This window comes from Anabas testudineus, chromosome 8, assembly GCF_900324465.2.
Source record: "Anabas testudineus chromosome 8, fAnaTes1.2, whole genome shotgun sequence".
Classification (NCBI taxonomy): domain Eukaryota; kingdom Metazoa; phylum Chordata; class Actinopteri; order Anabantiformes; family Anabantidae; genus Anabas; species Anabas testudineus.
Genome location: NC_046617.1, coordinates 9,541,192 through 9,559,736, shown reverse-complemented (window position 1 = coordinate 9,559,736; position 18,545 = coordinate 9,541,192). Strand labels below are relative to the sequence as shown.

The following is an 18,545-nucleotide window of genomic DNA, read 5'->3' as shown; positions in this document are numbered from 1 at the left end:
AATAGATCAGCAAAGCTATCATCATACCCTCATATCATAACCCGAGTGTGAGTTTGTTTGTGTTTATGAGAAAATCTGTGTCTCTATGTATGATGTTTGTACCCTCAGCACACATTCTATAGCTTGCACGTGGTGCCCTGATGGAAAATACACACAATGCTAAACAGACCAAAGTACAATCTGATATAAAATCCCTGTGAGAAACAAGGCCATCACAAGTCTCCACTTGTTTTTCTTTGTTTATGGATTGTTAGGAAACAGAAGGACATAGGGAGAGCATTGCCTTAATGGCTTTTTATTGTTTGTGTTTCAGCTTGTTTAAAACAGGATAAAAAGAAAAGTGAAAGAAGATGCATATTTATGTGTATTATCTGTTACCAGTGCTTATTCATTCATCATTTATGTCAGTGTTAATTCATTTTGGCAGCATGAAATACAATTTAAGACCTTCGCAGAAATGAATAGTATGTGTGAGAGAGCTGGGAAACAGCTTATCAGGAAAATGTGCTGCATTGCATGTGCACAGTTTCCCCAGGGGGATCAATAAAGTATGTCAATGTCATGATGTCAAAGCTGTGACAGTGTTGGAGGAACAGATGAGTATTTTAAGTGTGAACTATATCTGACATCTAGTGGTCACTTGCAGTTTGACGTTGATGTTGTTCCAGCAAAACACAGATTTAGTTCAAATGGAGATTAATGAATGAAAACTGGGAGTGTGTAAAACTAATTTACTACATGTAAACCTATAATTTATTTCTCTCATTATTCTCTACAGATACAAATATATTTCAGTTTCCAATAGATAAATATTTCAATATTATGATGATTTCTAAATCAAAATAAATGTTTAATATATTAATTTATTATATTCGAAAAACAGACAGCAACATCACCGAATCATTAATAAACCCTGGACTAACAATTCAATGTAATGTTAATTGGTTTAGTGTTCTGCCTGATATCTGAAATATGTTTAATTTTCATCCATTTGTTTTGCTAGAACTTCTGCCTCCAAATGCTCTTATTAATCAGTTTATCACTTGAGCCTTTTTTTTGGTCTAGATGAATAGTTTAATCCCAATCATATCGTATTAGGTCTCATCTAGACTCGTAATCCTGCTCAATCATAGGTGCAGATGTGCGGGGTGAAGGGTGTATACGTATTGTATATGTTAACAGAACTGTCTCACAGAGAAAACCCCCTAAAGCAACAGAATAATCTTGTTTTAGTTTGTTTTAAGGAGGTAAAATGACTTTATAATAAACTCTACACACGTCATGTACTTGGATGTAGGATGTGAGATGATTACAACAGCTCCTTTGAGCTTTTAAATGTGTGCACACTATCAATGAGACAATATCTCCTAAATAACTAGAACACTTCTGTGAATGATATAAATAACTTGACAGACTAAATCGTTTCTGTACCTGTCTCTTGTTAGTTAAATAAATGCTTCTGCAACGCCTGGGCACCATCTGCTCCTTTCCCCCTGCTGATTTGATGTCCTACTTTCCTCACACAAGTCATTTTCTGCTCTCTGCCTTTGTCTTTGCATTGCAGATGTAATTCTATACTGTTATGGTATTTCAGGGAGAAAAGCAGTGGAGCTGGGAGCTTACAATCTGACAATCTGATTTGATTGAAAACACGGTAAATCCCACGCTGGCCCAGCCATTCAATCTCACATCGTCGCTGACACACTGCCGGCCCGTAAACCCACTTCTTAATCCCAAAGCCTTTTTTATTTTGTGGTCAGTGTGCCACCCATCGCCGCAAATTCCCTTCTGCCTCAGTTTCACCCTGCCCCATCCCCCCCCCTGTGTGAATGTGTGTGTGTCTGTGTTTATAAGTGAGTGAGTGAGTGTGTGTGTGTGTGCAGAGATGAGACTGAGAGTTCAGGCACAGCTGGCACCATCATCCTGTAACCTGTTCTGCTCTGGGCATATTTGTGAATGCACTGGCACGAGCTGAGTACCTGGACAAGGTCAGACAAGCAAACCAGCCAAACTGTGCAGCCTGCCGGAGGAGTCATTCTCTGCACATCTGCTGCTGATACAGGATACATTAACAGACTTTCACCCTATTTTTGGGATAAGTTGAGATCTGTTCCTGGACAGACAGACTGGAACCATCCGTTCAGTTTCCTCTCTGTGCCAGAGGAGGAGAGGAGATGCCACAGCAAAGGAAGGGGAATGAATCTTTTTTGCTTTCATAATCTGCAGCACAGATGGATGTGTTTTTGATTTGGACTATTTTGGATCAATTATTTTCGCATGACTTTGAACTCTATTGAAAATATTACCAATCTTCAAAAGTTTCTGTCCTTTCTCCCAGTTTCCTCTGCGTCTCAAACACCAGACTCCCGCGGAAGGGATGCAACAAAATCTCACTCCCCTGGGCTTCGACCACTCTGCCAGTTAAACACATTAACTAATATTTTGCCACGCTACTCCACGACAGACATGTAAATAAACCAATTTAAAAGATATAAAAGACGGATTGCGCGCCCTCGGCGAAGCACAGCATCAGCACCCATCGCCAATGCGCGTTCCCGCCCCGGTGGAGGCTGCCTGAGATCCCGGGAAGAGGAGTTGGAGCTGCGCGAGTTAAAGTTGGGCTAAAAGGGGGGTGAGAGGATGCTGCAGAAGAATCAACGATCTAATTAACATAGCCTGCACGGAGAAACGTGTCCTAAGTGAAGGATGACTTGCAAAATACTGAGCATTTACCTCTTATTTTTGGCTTTTCGACATTGCTCATCACGTAAGTCTTGTAAAACAGCAATTATTCACATTTTATCGGCTGCTAGACTATAATTATAGTTGCATTTATTTTTTCAAGGCGTCTTCATGCAGATTGCATTGCTTGTGGTCATATGTGTAAGAAAAAAGTTGGATGGAGGATAACAATCGGTATTAAGTGGAAAATACCACTGGAGGGCAAAGCGTAGGCTAAGGGCAACACACGTTGCGATGAAAACAGGTATATCCCAGACATATTATTCGATTTCTGTTTTTGCATACTGCAGTTTTAGTGATAACAGCTTTGTGGGACCACAAAAAAAAAAAAAAAAGTGTAGAAAGAAGCCGCAGCCGGTCCTGCAGAAGGTGCGCACAGTGGTCCCCATCGCACTGGACTGTCTGCATTGCAGTGCTTTCTCTGAGGCAGCTCGTGTGGGTTCAACTCTCGACTCATTGGCAAAACCCGATGCTGCCCGAGAGTCTGTTTTGTTATTTATAATATAACAATCGCCAAATTCCCACGAATAGTGTGGGCTGTTGCTGGAAATCCGCTGAACACGTTTTCAAAGTGGAGGCTGCGGGAGCGTGGCTCAGCGTCCTGACCGGGACCAGCCCACTGCAGTACTTTTTGGGAAGCCTGTGTTTCGGTCACCTGTCCAAAAAGCCCTGCATCATGTACACGACGAGAGTGAATTCACTTGGCAGGAAAATCATTACTATGACATCACTGAAGCAGAGATGTGCTGGTGTTTAGTAAAGCAGAGGTGGGACTGTGATTGAGGCTACAATTTAGTACTGCTGTGTATGAAATGTGTTTTATGCATGCTGATAAGCTTCATAGGTGATGTCAGTGCCAGGATGACCTCAGAGGAGCTTGACTGTTAACCCCATACAGTGCATGGTGCTTTGTAATCAGCCACTTATATGGGGCGTGGGGTGGAGGTGTCCAGTGACTTAGTTTGGAATGGGAAACTACTGGATAGGGCAAATGATGGAAGTAACAGTCGCTTTGGTAGGTTATTGTGGGGAGTAGTCTTCCTGCACAGGCACCCTGTTGTTGTTGTTGTTGTTATTATTATTATTATTATTATTATTATTATTATTATTATTATTATTATTATTATTATTATTATTATTATTATTATTATTATTTGTAGATACCATAGTTTTTTGTTCATGAAAAATGGAAACTCTGCCACACAATAATCTGGGAGGTAAATTCTACTATCTGGGTGTAACTTTGAAGAACAAAGTCTGTAAATTTAATTGAATCACCAAATGCTAAGAAGTCTATCGAAGGCCTGTGGGTTTGGCTTGTAGCAACATCTTGCTCATACTTTATTACAGCTCGGGCCGGCTGTATATCTGGTGTGTGGATGTGAACCGCGGAACTGTGCCAGATTAAAATGGAGCCTCAGATCCCAAAACACTTTGACCCAGCTTGGGTGGAGGCTGAGACTCACTCTGTGAGGAAATATGTGTGTTTCTGTTTGAATTAATAGGGTGTTATTCACATGCATAAATCTCAAGTTTTATGCTTCGTGCATAATGTCATTATGACCAACACAAGCAGCAGGGGACTGACTGGAAAAGGGAGGGATGTGTTTTGGCTGTGTGGAAAAAAAGAATACAGCTTTTTGAGATCAGCATTTCAGCATGAATGTGATTCTGATGTGTTGTTTTGGCTGGCAGGAGTCAGACACCACCCACTGTGATGCCAGCCTCACTATGAATAATTAAGTAAAACCCCTTTATTTAACATGCAATTTTCACAGCTTATATTTGCTGTTCTGTTGTGGTACGTTTTAATATAATGCTGGTGGACATCTGCATTCAGCTGATATCTGCAAACAAACATGGTTGCTATCTGAAGCCTCAGCAGCACGCGTCATAGGGCAGTGACAGTCAGAGGAGGTGCCTCTCTGCATACTGTATGTAATGATGTGTCAGCTCAGACAGACCATCCACACTTACAGCAGACTGATGATTCAGCAGGAGTGGTGTAGAGCTCTGAACAGCCACACTGTTCGCCACAGCCCCTTGATGATGAATGGAGAAAGAGACTTCTCTGTGTGGTGCATAGAAGGGAGGAGGGGGAAGATGCAGGATAGAGGAGTGAAAACCTGGTCACAGTCTTCAGGTACACTTTAGCTGCTGCAACATGACAACACCCACTCAGAGAGAGAGAGAGGCAGAGAGAGAGAGAGAAGTAAAAAATAGCGGCATCACGATGAGCGAGAGTATGAGGTAATGGGGTGCAGTGAGTGCGCAAAAGAGTGGTTGGTGCTCAGGGTTGGGGTGGTGATAAAGAGAGAGGAGTCAGAGTGAGCAGAGTGAGCGAAAGGAAGCAAGACGTGCATGACAGTCTTGCCAAGAGGAGGAGCTGAGGAGCTGAGGGGCCTCAGTTAACCTGCTGCAGTCTGGGATGGAGCTGCCCTTCACATTAAAAGTCATATTCTGCTCCTTTAACTACTAATTGTTGGATCGAAAACAAATCAATTCATCTTTAGCCATTAGCAGCAAATTAGCTTTGAGTGGACCACTGTAATACAAGAGTTTAGTTTGAAAGGCCATTTAAACAGTGGATCATGGATGGAGTGATGCAGCAGAGATGTGTTATTGAAGAAGCTGCAGCGTGGGATAAAGATGGTGAGGGAGAGAGAAGCAGAAAGTCAAGGTCACATTTCCCATGCTCAGCATGTTTCTTCCACCCCAATGTGCAGAGTGTCATTGCATGAAAGGTGACAAAACTCCAGCTTTTCTGTGGCATTTGAGTAGATTTAGAATCTCTCATTTATATTTATTTACCGCAAAGGTCTGCTCTGATCCAGCAATCCCCAGTTCCAGTGCAAAGTCCATGACAAAGGTTCTTTTTCCAGTATTATAGCACATACATAGGCACTAAAATGAGACAGTGTAGCTTTTGGTGAGGGCATGGCAAATTCTTCCACAGCACTTATACAAGCAAGATTAGGTTGAATTATGGTCAGTTTAAATAGCCCTGCACTGAGGCACAGCCGATGGGAGATGGTCTTATCAATCTCACAGGAGCAAACTATTCTTGTCTTTGACTTTTTCCCGCCCATGAAGCTGCATCTTTTCAGGAAACTACACAGAAAGAGGCCAAAATGCACACTTCAATTATGTAATGCTGCCAAATTTTAGTCTTTCTCTCTCTCTGTGTAGCTCAGTCCAGTCAGTCCCATTCACAGGAGTGCTGGAGCCTACCCCAGCTGTTACTGGGCAAGAGGCAGCGTCACCACCAGTCTATCATAGAGAGGCAGACAACCTTACACATTCACACCCTATGGGCAATGTAGAGTCATCAATTAACCAAACAACCAGTCCAGTACCTGTTCCGGAGCCATGCATGGGGGAACATGCAAACCCCACACAGAAAGGCACCCAGAGAACACACGGATTTGAACCTTATGCTGTGTGGCTACAGTGCTAACCACTACACCACTGTGCCGTGAAGGATTAACATGACTTTTACATCAGTTTGGTTTATCTCAGAGAGAGCACGTGTAATCAGTAGCTGTCTAGAATTTAATTTACTGATAGTCTCATCCAACAGGGGAAAGAATGAAGCTACAACAGATGACACACTCTGAGTAAATATCGGGACACTTGATGTCGTTAGGAAGTGATTATGGTCCACCTACTTATAATGAGGCCTTAGAGGATGTGCATTAATTTAGAATATGATTCTTTAAACGGGCTATCTGAATTACATAACTGTGTTAGTGCTGCATTTTGTATAAATCTAAACTTTTGTATTTTGTGTATCATGAGAAGCTCTAGATTCCAATTAAATCCTACAAGGTTTTACAGGCTGTACAGTCTTTGTTTCCCACAATTGTCTCATTTTCAAAGCCATACATGAATGCTGCATTATGAGAAGTCCTTTCTTTTCTTATTCCTGACCTTGGTGTCTTCCATATTGTCACTGCAGGAGAATGTGTTGATCCTCTGGTCTCTGGCCTCTATGCCTCCTCTTTCCTGGCTTCCTCCAGATATAACTTTCTGTACTCTGCCAATTTTGCGAAATTATATGGTAAGTATATAACTTAGTCTTTCCATAATTTGATGAAATTCACTTTAGATTCCTTTCTCATGTTTAAACTTGTATAATATCATTGATGTCTTCTATTATGTCATGTATAATACTGTGGAATTAAAAAATATTTGTAAAATGATCTTTCCAGACCTCCATAGCGTGCTTCTTCATGGCAGCTCGAGGCTACATGATGTGCAGCCGGCTCATTAGAAGTCTGTGATTTTATCCTTGTCAAACTGTATCTGTCACACTCCAGTCAAACGCTGCTCTTTCTTCCCCTCAGGCAGCAGTGGCTGGTCCCCATCCCCAAGGGACAGACAGCCATGGTTACAGGTAGATCTGGGCAGAAAGTATCGATTGGTGGCCATTGCCACCCAGGGGACATTCAACTCGTATGACTGGGTCACCAAGTACACCCTGCTCTATGGAGACCGACCAGACTCTTGGACGCCATACATCATGAAAGGAGGAAACTCTGTAGGTGCCACGGAGCCAGAATGGTTGGGGTAGGGGTGGGATGAGGCCTATAACAGGGATGAGTTGAGGATTAACTACTCAAACACAATCTTTAGAGCTGATTTTGCAGTCAGTGGGTGTTCCATTACATTCATTCGCACTGGCGCTGAAAAAGAGACAGAATAGCATATTATCTCTCTCATCACTGACTAAGCTAATCGCATCATCCGTTCATCTCCAGTCTCTTAGTAAGTCTTTTACGCCGTTACAGTGACTCGATAACCCTCTCTTCTTTTTGCTTGTGTCATCTGTTTGCAGACGATGCCTGGGAACTGGAATTATTATCAGGTCAAGAGGAATGTCTTCCATTACGCCTTTACTGCTAAACACATTCGCCTGCTGCCTCTGGCGTGGAACACGGAGAATGGAGGGAAGATCGGTGTGAGGCTGGAGCTGTTTGGCTGCTCTTATGGTAAAAATGAGTGATGGATGCTACACGAGGATTTGCTGCCTCTGATCCACATCCAGGGACATTTTACAATCCTGGTGCTTAATCATATTTGATAAAACGCCAATATATCTTAATATGACATATGCTACACTCTGCTTCCAGTCATTAAATGACTTAACTCTTTGCCATTAAGCATTCATTTAGATAATCCCTAAAACCTCAATAAATGCTTTTTATGACTGCACCTCACTTAAAGCAACATTTTTAAACAAAATTCTTTGTAGCAAACTCTGAAAACATTTTGAATACAGTTTGCTCTGTGTTTCAGATTCCTATGTGCTACAGTACAACGGGGATGACTCAGTGGTCTACATGTACCCAGAGAAAAGGTCCCGCACACTGCACGACCACATCGCCATTAACTTCAAGACTCTGGAGCAGGATGGTCTGCTGTTGCATAGTGAGGGGATCCAAGGAGACCTCTTTACCCTGGAGCTGAAGAAAGGCCGCCTCTACCTGCACATCAGCCTTGGTACAGCATCACGAGGGCCTGCTTTTATTAGAATGACTAGAGAAGACACCATCAAAGCTATAATTTAGAGAAACAATTTTGTAGCAAAGCACATTGCGGCATATGTGACAATCCACATGCACAAATCTGTGACATCCACCTGAGAAAGGAGCAGACTTCTCTCAATCATGAAATTACCTTTTCTGTTTGGATTGTTGATAGTTCTTTTAATATGAACATTTTTTGCATTTTATTTTGTTTAATATATGTATATTTGTAACTTACAGCTGTTTTGAGCATTTGTTTTTACCTTGTACTTCCCAGGAAGTAGTGTAATACACAAAGTAAATGGTCGAACTACACTGACTGCTGGAAGCCTTCTTGACAACTTGCACTGGCACTATGTCACCATCAAGCGTTATGGTCGACAGGTGAACTTCACAGTGGACAGTCAGACTGTGACAGCCATCTGTAATGGCGATTTTACCCACCTGGATCTGGATGCACAGGTAACTTCTTTAATAGTGGAAATATTAGAGAACATCAGATAACATACTGTGATGATGAGGAAAATTGACTCTTGACACCTCTTAGATGTATGTAGGAGGAGTAATAGAGCAAAACTTGCCTCACTTACCTACAACACCAAATTTCCGGGGCTGTCTGGAGAATGTCTTCATCAACGGTATCAACATCATTGACAAGGCCAAAAGAGAAGAACCTGATATCCGCATACCACGAAAGGTAGGGCTTTATACAAACCACTAGTCTAGTCCAGCAATAGCTTCTGACAACCACAGTGAGTAATTGTGATTACTTTCTTTGTACTTCATGCTTGCAGCCTAATCACAATCAAAATGTTTCAACTGATGATTTAACTTTTCTTTCGTACTTCCAGAAAAAGATGCATTTCGCCTGCCGTGACATCCTCCTGAAACCAATGACCTTTGCTGGGCCCAACAACTACCTCCAGGTGCCTGGCTTCTTCAGACGGCCTCGTATGTTTGTCAAGTTCAAGTTCCGTTCCTGGGACTACACAGGGCTACTAATGTTCACACGTTTTGCTGATGACCTGGGCGCCCTCGAGCTGGGTCTGAGCGAGGGACAGATCAATGTCACTATATTCCAGCCCGGAAAGAAGAAACTCCAGTTTGCTGCAGGTAATACAGTATACAGTAGCATACCCTCCTTGACTTGACTTGTTAGTGAACAGTCAGTTGTAGATGTGTGTTGTTAGAGTGAAATCACTACATGACAAACATCTCTCCAATCTCTAGGCTACAGACTAAATGACGGTTACTGGCATACAGTGGATCTGGCAGCCCGAGACAACCTGCTGACCCTCACAATTGATGAAGAAGAGGGCTCTCCTCTGAAGATCACCAACCCCTTCACAATGCGGACTGGGGACCGCTACTTTTTTGGAGGTGTTGTGATGACTTAAACATTTGCTGACAACAAAAATCATCTTAAACGGTAGATCTGTACTGTTCATACATTTGGTTTTCTGTCCTCAGGTTGTCCAAAAACCAATAACACAATACGGAAGTGTGAGACCAAGCTGAACCACTTCCATGGCTGCATGCAGCATATTTTCATAGACAATGAGCAACTTGATATTGACATTATTTTGCAACGACAGTGGGGGCGCTATGCAGAACTGTTGTTAGGCACCTGTGGTATCACTGACAGGTAGATTTTAGTACAGTACCAATGCCGATACACTTCTTTATCAAAATACTCTACTAATACTCTACTATTTCTTTACAGGTGTACTCCGAACCCATGTGAACATGAAGGGAGATGCATCCAGTCCTGGGATGACTTTATCTGCCTTTGTGAGAATACAGGCTATAAAGGAGAAGTGTGCCACATGTGTAAGTAATGCTGGTAATCTTATCGTTGGAGCAAATCATTCGTCACAGGTAATTGCACCCAGTCCATGCTATATTTTTCGCTAATAGAAAAATATTTTGATCATTCCTCTTCTCCAACAGCGGTTTATAAAGAGTCATGCGAGGCCTACAGACTCAGTGGCAAATATTGGTCTGGAAACTACACCATCGATCCTGATCTAAGTGGACCGCTGAAACCATTTGAGGTGTACTGCAAAATGAAGTGTAAGCAATCACTGTCAATCAGTGGATATAGCTTCATAAGCAACATGTTTAGTGTTTGCTAGAATTTTCTATCAGGGTTGATATTATTATTATTATTATTATATAAGCTGGAAAGCACGGTGTCAGGTTATCATGTTGCTATAATGAGAAATGTGTTGTGAAATTTCATGGGAAATTAAAGAGTTCATAAAACAAAAGATATAGATACAACCAATTGTTTCTGTCTGTGTTGTTCTCGAACTAGCGCTCTGTGTTCTGCTGGTTCTTATGAGACATTATGTTTATTTTTTATTTTTCTTATTTTCTTCCACTCCATCATTTACCTGTCACACTTCTTCAGCCTATAAAGCTTGGACGGTGATTATGCATGACCGCGTGGAAGGCACAAAGGTGTCTGGGAGTTCTATAGACCGTCCATATATAGTAGACGTCAACTACTGGAACGCCTCTTGGGATGAAGTTACTGCTCTGGCCAACATCTCCATGTACTGTGAGCAGTGGATTGACTACTCATGCTATAAGTCCCGTCTCCTCAACACCCCCAGTGAGTGGGATTATTAAGTTTATTATCTGAGTACTGTGCATATGGACAAAATGGGTGAAAGGACATTTAAATAACTCACTAACACTACATTTCTTTTGCCAAATAGATGGAAGACCTTTTGGGTACTGGATTGGCCGTAACAACGAGACTCATTATTACTGGGGTGGGACATTCAGAGAAGTCCAAAAGTGTGGCTGCTCCATCAACCAAACCTGCATTGACCCAAAGTTTCAGTGCAACTGTGATGCAGACTATAGACAATGGTGAGAAAAAGGCACAATGAACAGGTTTAACTTGTATTTGTGACACTAATATTGTAGTTTCAACATCCCCGTTGTGTTTTTTTTAGGTACTCAGATAAGGGCTACTTGGACTTCAGAGACCATCTGCCTGTGAGGAGGGTGGTAGTTGGGGACACTAACAGGACCGGCTCACAGGCCCACATCACTGTTGGACCTCTCCGCTGCCATGGCGACAGTGAGCTTAAATATACAGTGGGGTCCAGAAGTGTGAAACCACAGTGAAAATCTGTTTTATACGTATGAAAGTAACCCTGGAAATAATGAGAACGTTATAACATGTAAAGGAGGAAGAAATTAAGATAAAAGATAATAATATAATAAAATTTTATATATATGTGTATATTTGGATTTGATAATAATGAAATAACTGTCAGACCTTCAACAACAACTCCATAATAAAGGCCTTTCCTTCTATTTCAATTTTCCACAGAGAACATCTGGAACACTATAGCGTTCACCAAACCTACCTACATTACATTTCCCACCTTCAGGCCTGGGTCCAGTGCGGACATCTCCTTCCACTTCAAAACCTATCGTGACCACGGCGTCTTCTTGGAGAACTCTGATGATCAACTTCGAAACTTTATACGGATAGAGCTCAATAGTGAGTTGACTCACCTGTTAGCAGGAAGCGTTTCTCTTCATGTGACTGAATGATAATTTCTGTATATTTTGTAATTATTTTTGCTATTCCTTTTTTTTCTTTTCCAGCCACCCACAATCTTGTGTTTGTATTTATGGTTGGTGATGGCATCATTAATGTGACCCTACGCTCCCCTGTGCCGCTGAATGATAATGAGTGGCACTTTGTTCAAGCTGAGATTAATGTAAAATTGGCTCGGATTAAGGTTGATTATCAACCCTGGGCTGTTAGGCGCTTCCCAGCTCAGACCTTTGTCACCATGACGTTTACTCATCCTCTTCTAGTAGGTAGGTCGAATTTGGAAATTAGCTTTAGAATTGGTATATTGTCCTCTCTAGACTTTCAAAGATGATGAATAACCATTAATTATTGTTTGTATTAGGTTCAGCCAACCGTACCCTGAGACCATTCTTGGGGTGTCTTCGAGGGTTACGGATGAATGGTGTTCCCATTGATCTAGAGGGGAAAGTAAATGAAGAGCAGGGTATAAGGAGGAACTGTACTGGACAGTGTCTCAACGCTACCATACCATGTCGAAACAGTGGCCAATGTATTGAGGGCTATGCTTCCTACACCTGTGACTGTAACAACACAGCATTTGATGGTTTCTACTGCCACAAAGGTGAGTTATTGTAGAAAGTACAAAAAACTGAACTTAGTAATTGACTAAATGTACAGCCATAGTTTTAAATAGATGTACAATAGATATTCTATCTAATTCCCTGATGATCTTTTCTAAGACATTGGAGCCTACTTTGAGATTGGCTCATGGCTCAAGTACAACATACGAAAAAAGCCCGTATCAGATGAAGCGGCGTGGGCCAACTGGATCGACCCGCATTATGACAACTTCAGCCTTGGCTACAATGACACAGCAGATGACATAGAGTTCAGTTTCAGTACTGTCCACACGCCAGCCGTGTTGCTCTACATCAGCTCCTTTGTCCAGGATTACATCGCTGTCATCCTCAGGACTGATGGTAGGAGAAGCTCAGTCACAGTTTCACTCAGAAGGAAAAATATTAAACTACACCTAACAGTGCAGTTGACATTTCACAGAACACTACTCTATGGCAAAAGTCTTCACAGCAATATTTCCTTTTTTTCTCTGCCTAAAGGTAGTGTAGATCTGAGGTATAAGCTGGGACTCATTACACACAAGTACCAGCTGACTGGCCGAAACCTTGCAGATGGCTTCCCGCACTATGTCAACATAACAAGACACAACAGAACCATCAAAACACAGGTTCATCCTCTCACCACTGTCACTTTGTAGCGATTAACTCATTATTTTTAATGCATCAGTTTTCTTTTTTTTATGTGACATATTTGCATATTTGCATATCTGCAGGTGGATTACATGGAACCCATAGTAGAAAAGATAACTTTAGTGGAGGATGCCAGGTTTGACTCGCCTAAGTCTATGTTTCTGGGCAGAGTGATGGGTAACTATCTTATTTACCCCTTTAATTTTTTTAAATTTTATTTGTGAAAGTAGAAACTTTAATGATGTATTATTGCTTGTATGTCCTTCAGAGGTTGGTGACATAGACTATGAGATCCAGAGACATAATGCTCCAGGCTTCATCGGTTGCATATCTGGAGTGAGATACAACGTCTATGCCCCTTTAAAGGCTTTCTTTCGACCTAATGAAACAGAACCTCCGGTAACAACACAGGGCTATGTCTCAGAGTCCATCTGTGGCGCCTTCCCTCCTGTCCTGGGTTATGTACCATGGGAGGTTGACCCCTGGTTTACTGGCATAGGTGAGTTTATACATATTCTCCATTTTAATGAAAGGAATATTATTTTCTCTTCATCCACTCAACTGTTTATCTTTTGCTTACAGAGTATTTTTATATCCACGATGACCTTGGTCTGTTTTGGATAACAGGTAAGATTAGAATTGTTCCTATACTTTAATACACCCTCTTTAATCATATATTGCCCTAAATTCAAAAACCTTGTACATCTATTTTGTTTCTAAAATGTTGCATTTTAAAAAATAAGGTCTGAGTTTGACATTTGGCAGTTTATTCTGTATATTTTGAAACACCGCTATTTGTTTCTGTTTTACTCATTATTTCCCTGCTGTCCCAGATGACACAACTCAACCATTTGTAAATCTATTTACTTTTTTCCCTAGAATCCTCTAATCCAAAAGTAGAGCAGGGTTGTCAGAATCCAGTGTAGGCTTAATCTACTATATGTGGGACAAACAATGTATATATATATATAGGGAGAGAGAGAAGTGGGATTATCTTTTTTTGTCTTTTCCAGTACATCTGCAAAATTAAAATAAGAAAATTTATTAAAAAGAGAAAATAACCTATAGTGGGACATGAGGGAATCTAAACCGGATATTACAAATAAAGTTGAAATATGTGGTGTAACTATTGGTTTCTGTAAAGAGCCACATTAAATGTATTTCTTCATCTAGCTAATCCCCTTGCAAACACTTTACATCTTGAATCGTGAGACCAGACGAACAGTCTGCAGCACAGCGTTACAGATAATAGAAAAAATAGAGCAGGTCCCCCTGTTGAGCAGGAGAGGCTGAGGATTAAGCTGCAGCACAGCGACTCCCTGCTCCATCCCTGTCTGAGACCTTTACCGGATCGGCTATATTTAGTCTGCATGGGCCCAGATTACTGTTCATCATTGATGGATGCCTCAGCTTAATAGATCATTCAGCTTCAGAGACATTATGCTAATGCAGGACATCAGCATGTCATTAAAGATTAGTGCACCATTCAGGCATGCTATCAATGGTCCCCTTTGGTTATCAGACATCATCCTCATCTGATATACAGCACAGGATGAAATTGTTATGAAAAATTACACCTCTTGTTTTAAATGTAGCTGATAAAATAAAATGGTAAATTGTTCTAGCATACAAATCTCCCATAGTGATACTGAAGACACATGTTCCCCCTCCATTTGTCCTGTGGAAATATTGGTTTAAATAACATATTTGCTGCTCTACGCACTGTGTTTGGTGTATAACTTTAGGAAAAATACTGTAGTACCACAGTTATTTTCAGCAACATTAACAATATTGATTCATTCTCTATACCCATCTGCTGAGGGTATAAACCTGAGGGGCTGAGGGCTGCTGTCAGTGTGCATTGGCAGAGAGAGGGTCATCAGCTGTAGAACAGCAGCTTAAATTACTGAGCCATTATGTTGCAAGCACTAACAATTCTAGCTATAGCAAAGCTCAGAGGTGGGTGGTCAGTGAAAAGTATAAGAGAAAAAAAGGTCAGTGCCGACTTGAAGGTGGACATATCATCTGTGTGTTGTTTGGAGTCACTGTGTATTTGGACATATGACTTGAATCTAAGGGAAAAATAAATATGACACTGCAGTTATTATATTGTCATAATATTTACCAGACCTAAATTTAGTTTGGCTCATATATTGTAATAATATAAAACTAAAAATCAGGTAGAACCTGCTCCTTAACAATATTTGCAGGAGCTCCTCTTTCCTTCAGTGTGTTTAATATAATCTCTGACTGCGCTATTTTTGTCCTTCAGTCATTGTCATCCTGGCATTGCTGCTGCTCTTTGGAGGTCTGTACAGCATCTACGTCTACGCATATCAGCAGAAGGGCAGCTATCTCACTAATGAACCCAAGAACCTGGAGTCTCCCAGCAGTTCCAGGCCGCTGACCGAAACCCTGAGGAGAGAAAAAAAGCACCTCTCAGAAATCGAAGAGGAGTTCAGGAGTGACTAGCATCACAGGACCAATGGGGGAGTGGGTGGGCTTTGGCTGGGGACTGGGAAGAAGGAAATAGCACTTACAACAACCACAGATACCTGTTTTCTAATAATTTTCTTTCTTTTTACATTTTTGGTTTGTGTTACTTTCCCCAGTTGAGTGGGATCTGACGCCTGGTGCTCGACATTGCATGTACTTTGGTAAGTTCTAGTTTTGCTGGGTTCAAAGTTCAAATCAAGCCCCATGTTGCGTGAGCAGCCAACAAGTCTCACACTGTATTACAGGGTGAAATACTGAAGTGCCTCATCTGAGCAAGCTTGATCTGACGTAACCATAATAGCTGATTCAGATAGGGTTTAGATTAGACAAGAATTTCAAGGAATGTTTAATTATAGCTTGAACATGAGTTTAAAATATTCGTCATTCTTTTCAGAGCCATTTTCGAGACATATTGAAGTTATTTTTATCTCACGTTTAGATTTATTGTAATCGAAAATATACCTTTTGTTTAGAACTTATCACGGAGCCATTTTTGGCAGCATAGCTCATAATCCAGGTTGGGTTTGAGCAGTGAGCACATCTGAGATCTGAGTCCTAAACCACTGCAACACAAATCCAAATCATGTGCATAGATAAAAACAACTAACTGATGAGCGCACTACAGACAAGCATGGAGCTTTACACAGAGACTGTGAAAGAGTATGTTCGCTCGTGTTTGTTGTATTTCAGCCCATAACAACGCATTACCAACACAGAATGGCACATGTGAGTGGTTCAGAATCGGAGTATCGTATCGTATTATAGATAGGAGCTTTGCCAATCACATTGTGCTCACAGTCTTAACGACGGGGCTTCAGAAGAGAGAGTGTGATGATTTGACGTTACTGCACCTCTAGGTGTGAGAGCTGACACAGACTGTTGGTGTACTGCAGAATCAAAACAGAAGTCGTTGTGATGAACGTTGCCAAGGACAGGGCGACTTAAGTAACCAAGTTTTCATTCCTTTAGTTGTACTTCAGGTTGCTTATGTTATAGTGAAGCTGCCAATAGCTCGGTGCTACAGAATGTTTGACTCATCGGACATCTCTAACAAAAGTCTTCACAACCCTTTGGTTTCCAATAACAAGCATCTGTCAGGAAATAGCTGCTCCTCCCTATGGCCATATGGAAAAGCCTACATAGAACCGTACATGTACACACAGCGACATATGTAAAGAGGACCACAACAATGTAAACGCAAGTATTTACTTCTGATTCACACTGCTTGAATATTTTTGCATAATGCTGTAGGACAGTAGCTGACCACACTGTCATCACTGCTGCTGCTGCTTGTTTAGCTGCTTTCAGTGGAAAATTGAAAATCCTACCTATAATCCAACGAAATTTTTTTCATTTCTGGCAAGATGACATTTCGTTGGATGTGTGGTGCAACCAAAGCGTAGGGCTATCATCACTCACTGCTACTCTCCTTGACACTAAAACACTATTGTGTATGTGAAAAAATAGAAAAAAGCATCAGCTATGCGTATATGCAGCATGAGCGCAATTTGCAGTAATGTGCAATAATAGGAGCTTATATCAACCACCGGTGACGTTAATGTCTCAGTTTTGTTTGCAAATAGGATGTAATGAGTATATACGTGAAAATATGAAAAACGTGCTAAGCAGCTTTTTTTAATCCTGTGGTTTCTACAAAACAAGTAAAACAGTTAAATGGAGTGCTTTGAATGTAAACCCTTTGACTCTGTAATGTATGAGCAGATGCTACAGTGAACACCTGCTCTCATGTTTTCATTGTAAGCTGTAAACTGAAAGTAACATTATTCATGCTAGTTTTCTTTAGAAAGCTCAGGATAAAGAAAGTACAGTACTTGTTCTCTGTATAACCCAAAACTCAACTTTGTTGATTTCTTCCATTACAGATGGGCAGGACTGTGCAGAATTGTACATTGACAGGCTGTACAGTAGATGTAAAAACTGCATATACTGTAAAGGCACAACTTGTTACTCATGTATGAAAATGTACAGATTCAGCCGAAGCTGACGTTTAGAAGTTCTATTTTTCAGAATGTTGAGTGTGAAAAGATGAATGAAAATGAAAAGTGAGAGAAAGAGCAGAGCAAAACGGTTGGTTTTTCATTGATACCAAGAGTAGTTTGTCAAACTTCATATTATATTTTTCTGAATACAGTGCCGCATGGAAGTTGAATGAATAAGAATTTTCTCTATATTTGCATGAATATGACTTTAAACATGATCAGATTTTCATGTCAGTCCTACGACTAGATAAAGGGATGCTATTATTATATTATTGAGGGCTTTGAATCAGCCATTCAAGATTAACATCTTATGTTTAATTAGATTCCCTAATCAAGTTTTAGGATTTACATATTATCTGATCATGTTTGAGCTCATGTTTATGCAGAAATAGAGTCAATGTGTAGAGTAAAAGGAAGATTTACTGTAATCATTCAGCCTTGCATTGGCACTCCATAGCAGCTCACTTGTTAATTCATGTGTGGTCCCGGAAGCGTGTGTATGTGTGACTGACTGGGTGTGTAAGTGCTTCTGTATTCGTAGTTTGCCTAGACAGATACTACTTATTGATATTAAATAATATGCCGTCACTAAAATCTACATGTGCAGTCAACTATTCAACTCACCTGTGCACCAACAGTAGAAGAGTGAGACAGAAACAAGGCCTTATCGTAGCTTAGAGGAGAGAGAGTATACATTTACAGACACGTTGAATCTGTGCTGAACTGCTCCTGATGGCCTCCATCCTGCATTCAGTGAAGCCATGGATGTGGGAAACTTGGACTAGGATAAAATGGCCAGTAGAGGGAGTAGGCGAGCGGGATTTTATTAGCTTGGACAGCATATCTGATGATTTCACATCAAGTGGGAGTTTATGAGTGCTGATTAATGCTTGCTGGACTTTAAACTAAGTGTAACATGAGAATTATAAAAAAAAAATAATAAAAAAAT

At 40.9% G+C, this 18,545-nt stretch overlaps 1 protein-coding gene across 1 annotated transcript; it reads left to right on the top strand.

Annotated features, from left to right (window-relative positions):
- Positions 1 to 2,638: 2,638 nt before the first annotated feature.
- Positions 2,639 to 18,511, top strand: cntnap1 (contactin associated protein 1). The gene is made up of 24 exons (XM_026363066.1): positions 2,639 to 2,767; positions 6,701 to 6,802; positions 7,089 to 7,282; positions 7,580 to 7,733; positions 8,041 to 8,244; positions 8,548 to 8,732; positions 8,818 to 8,967; positions 9,122 to 9,383; positions 9,501 to 9,650; positions 9,741 to 9,915; positions 9,994 to 10,100; positions 10,221 to 10,343; positions 10,684 to 10,887; positions 10,994 to 11,150; positions 11,237 to 11,364; positions 11,620 to 11,793; positions 11,901 to 12,119; positions 12,215 to 12,454; positions 12,573 to 12,812; positions 12,951 to 13,078; positions 13,184 to 13,277; positions 13,369 to 13,599; positions 13,683 to 13,727; positions 15,373 to 18,511. The coding sequence occupies exons 1-24, from the start codon at positions 2,707 to 2,709 to the stop codon at positions 15,570 to 15,572; spliced, it is 3,927 nt and encodes a 1,308-aa protein (XP_026218851.1). The 5' UTR covers positions 2,639 to 2,706; the 3' UTR covers positions 15,573 to 18,511.
- The last annotated feature ends 34 nt before the right edge of the window (positions 18,512 to 18,545 follow it).

Bases quoted from the DNA above. Each gene is read 5' to 3' on its own strand.
- cntnap1 (XM_026363066.1), top strand. From the start codon at position 2,707: ATGACTTGCAAAATACTGAGCATTTACCTCTTATTTTTGGCTTTTCGA. The intron at 12,120-12,214 runs GTAGGTCGAATT...TGTTTGTATTAG, and splicing joins TACTCATCCTCTTCTAGTAG to GTTCAGCCAACCGTACCCTG. The intron at 12,455-12,572 runs GTGAGTTATTGT...ATCTTTTCTAAG, and splicing joins TGGTTTCTACTGCCACAAAG to ACATTGGAGCCTACTTTGAG.